This window comes from Cynoglossus semilaevis, chromosome 5, assembly GCF_000523025.1.
Source record: "Cynoglossus semilaevis isolate Cse_v1.0 chromosome 5, Cse_v1.0, whole genome shotgun sequence".
NCBI classification, from domain to species: domain Eukaryota; kingdom Metazoa; phylum Chordata; class Actinopteri; order Pleuronectiformes; family Cynoglossidae; genus Cynoglossus; species Cynoglossus semilaevis.
The window spans coordinates 4,039,377-4,042,477 of record NC_024311.1 but is presented as its reverse complement, the minus strand read 5'-3'; the positions used below and the strand labels follow the sequence as shown (position 1 = coordinate 4,042,477).

General features: G+C 45.9%; 1 protein-coding gene across 4 annotated transcripts in view; it reads right to left on the bottom strand.

Annotated features, from left to right (window-relative positions):
• bdnf (brain-derived neurotrophic factor) overlaps nucleotides 1–2,688 on the bottom strand; it is a 15,277-nt gene extending 12,589 nt beyond the window's left edge. Inside the window, exon 1 of one of the 4 annotated variants that reach the window (XM_008310005.3) lies at nucleotides 2,486–2,688. Coding sequence is in view for 1 of the 4 variants with exons in the window: in XM_017032306.1 (XP_016887795.1) it covers nucleotides 1,696–1,698 (3 nt within the window). In the remaining 3 variants the exon portion in view is untranslated. Of the gene's footprint in view, nucleotides 1–425; nucleotides 710–755; nucleotides 1,042–1,695; nucleotides 2,012–2,485 lie in introns of those variants that run through there. The other 3 variants (XM_017032306.1, XM_017032312.2, XM_017032309.2) reach the window with 3 other exon arrangements.
• Nucleotides 2,689–3,101: the final 413 nt, after the last annotated feature.

The following is a 3,101-nucleotide window of genomic DNA, read 5'->3' as shown; positions in this document are numbered from 1 at the left end:
GATGGATGAATGGATGGATGTTCGTGCAGACTGGAGGGATCGCTGCAGCGTCTGTAGGTCCCATATTGGGAGAATGATGAGGCACAACGCAACGATTACGCAAATTGTGTTGCAGTGGGCAGCGATCAGGAAACTCCGAAAACGTTTCAAAAATGTCAGACAACGAAAAACGTGACCATGCGTGCAATTCACTTTTAGTTCAAGATAATAATAATAATAATAAAAAAAGAAACACGGGTCATTTAAAAAATAACAATACTTTGTAAGACAGCGCTATCTCGGATCGGAGTTATTTCGTCCACTGATCCCCACAGCAAAACGGTCTAAGTTCACGGAGGAGAGGTGGGGGTGTTCGGAGGGGAGTCCAAGGGAAGAACGACAGGAACAGGAAAAGTGAGATGAAAACAATGGATGTGAGCTCTTACCTTACCAGAGAGGCTGAATAACCACTAACGTGCGTGGCTTAGACCTCCGCGGTCAAGACTTGCATGTCCAAAAGTTTAAGCAGTGAATTTAGGGGAGTCTAAATAAAAGGGGAGGAGGGGGGGGGGCACTGATAAATAAACTTTCGCAGTGCTCTACAAAGACATTCTTAAGCACATCTAGCTCTCAAAGGCAGAGACGCGGTTCTGCTCCTGTTACCTTCTCTATTTTGGTTCTTTAAATAGTCCGTTTCTCCTTCCGTCTACCCGCTTCCCCTTTAGAATGATAATTAGGCTTCCTTTTAAAAAACAAAACAAAACGGGGGGGCTTACCAAAAGTTGGAAAAACAATCCCAGGTTGGTCAGAGGGGGGGCTGGGGAAAGAGAGAAAGAGTTGGCGTCCACTCGGCGTGTTAGTCCATGCACGACTCCACTGGCTCTGTCCAACGTGCTGAAAGCATCACACAGCCAGAGCAAGTACTGACTGACTGAGAGGGGCCAACAAAAACATCTATATAGGCTACATTTCTCCCAGTGCACACTTTCAACTCTTTTTTTTTTTTTTGCCACTTTCTCATGCCTTGCCACGTGTATTACCCCCCTTCCCCACCCCCTATATTTTTTTTACGGACAAACCAGACTATTTATTTATTTATTTTTATTTTATTTTTATTTTTTTGGTATCAAATCCGCCTGACATTTCCTTCCACATAATAACACCTATAGCATCACCCACAGCATCACAATCAGCTTCAGCAGCAGCAACAATCCCGGTTGTGATCACAGCCCCCCCAAAATAAAGGCTTCACTCTCGTGTCAGATGACAGCCGGCCACGCTGAAACAGAAGCCCCTTATTCCCAGTGTCATTATTATGACAAGTGTCACGCGCACATGTTGGACATTTGTAAGGAAAAATTCGGCGTTGTCCTTAAACACAGCACACACATGCATACAAAAAAAATATATATATAACACACACAGAGCCTTCTTTGCATTGCGCGCAGACACAATGTAACATTTCCTTACCTCTCTCTCTCTTTCTCTCACTGCACCGGCATCTTAGAGCAGAAATGCCACACAATCTTTCCCCACTCAAGCCTTATCAAAAGCAGCCCGATCACACACGGCTCTCTCCATAATGACTTTTTCTCAAACAGCCACTGAGTCCAACCCTTTCCAACAATGAAACGCGAGCAGCGACTATTTACCGGTAATCATCCATCCCCTATGCTCTACATATGCTCGCGCCTTTCCATTGCTCCATAGACTTACCATTTTCCCCCTACGCTGTCCTGGAGATAGAAGTGTCTTAATATCCACTCACTCCAACAGATGCTGGTAGGTAATGTGTCTTGTTTGAAGTCATCATATGAGAACTTCTGCTGTGCTCAGTAGATCGCCCACCACTTCGCTGACTTGTATGAATCTAATAACCCTTTGCAATGTCGGCGTGCTTAAAACTCTCTCTCAGAGGCAACACCTCGGCGCCGTCAACGTGCAGTTGAGAGACAAATATCAACAAGGCTGCGTTTGTCAGAGAAAAGAACCTAGAACACTAATGCGTAACACCCTCGCCTGGACAACGCCATTAGGGGTCTTACGTGATTGAAATAAGCCACGGTGGTCCAAGTTTATGGAGTGGGGGTGGGCGGGGGTTCTATAGTTCACGACTGATGGCTCATTCACTGCCTCCAATCTTTACATCCAACGTCTGAGGACTTAGGCAAAACTTCTGAAACAATATCCATATTCATGGCTCGGTGTTGTTCGCCGTGTGCCGCGGGGCCGAGGCCTCTAACGCAACCCGCACAACTGGACATTTGAATATTTTAGTCACACGTAGACGCCCATTTTTCTCCATTTTTCTCCATTCCCCCCCCACAACATGCAATTAAACATGACCATGAACACACGTGTTTGTCTGTCAAACTCTTGCGGTACTTGTTGCTGCCCAAAATGACCCCCTCCTTCTCCAATACTCCACCCCTGCACTTTTTTAACCTCGCCTGGAACACACAAACACACACACACAGACACACACGCGCGCACCCATAATACTCACATTGTCCAATCCAATTGTATTAGAAAGAGCTGCGGTCTGTTTTTTTGTTTGCCTTTCACAGATGCAACAGGAATCCCAAAAAAAAAAAAGTTCATCCACTCTTCGCCGGAGCCGCGGTGACGCTGTGAGGGAGCGAGCAGAGTAAAGGCTATAGACTTTTCGATCAAGAATACGTGCAAGTTCAAAGGCGAAATCTCTCTTCAGTAAAATTCCATCAGTTGCACTGCCAACTGATTGTTATGCAGTGACGACGCGCTGTGCTTGCAAGTGAAGCCCCAAATGTACTAAGTAACATGAGTAATAGGTGATATTTGCCTGACTCCTCACCAGTTACGCCCCAAAAACTTTACAAAGTCTTAGCAAGTAAAGTGTCACACAAGTAGTATGAATTACTTTTTTTTTTTGGTCATGCTTTATGGAAATCACGCTGCGTGGGCAGCGCGTTACTGGAACCTGGCGAGGCGTGCGTGCGTGCGTGCGTCTGCAACGAAACAATGGTGCCAATCTGACAAATCCTTATAGTTCACCAGAGAACAAAAAGGATGCTCTTCAAGTTGTTTTTGTTGGAGGCGGGAGGGGAGTGCTGCTGCTGCTGCTGCTGGTGCTGCTGCTGCTA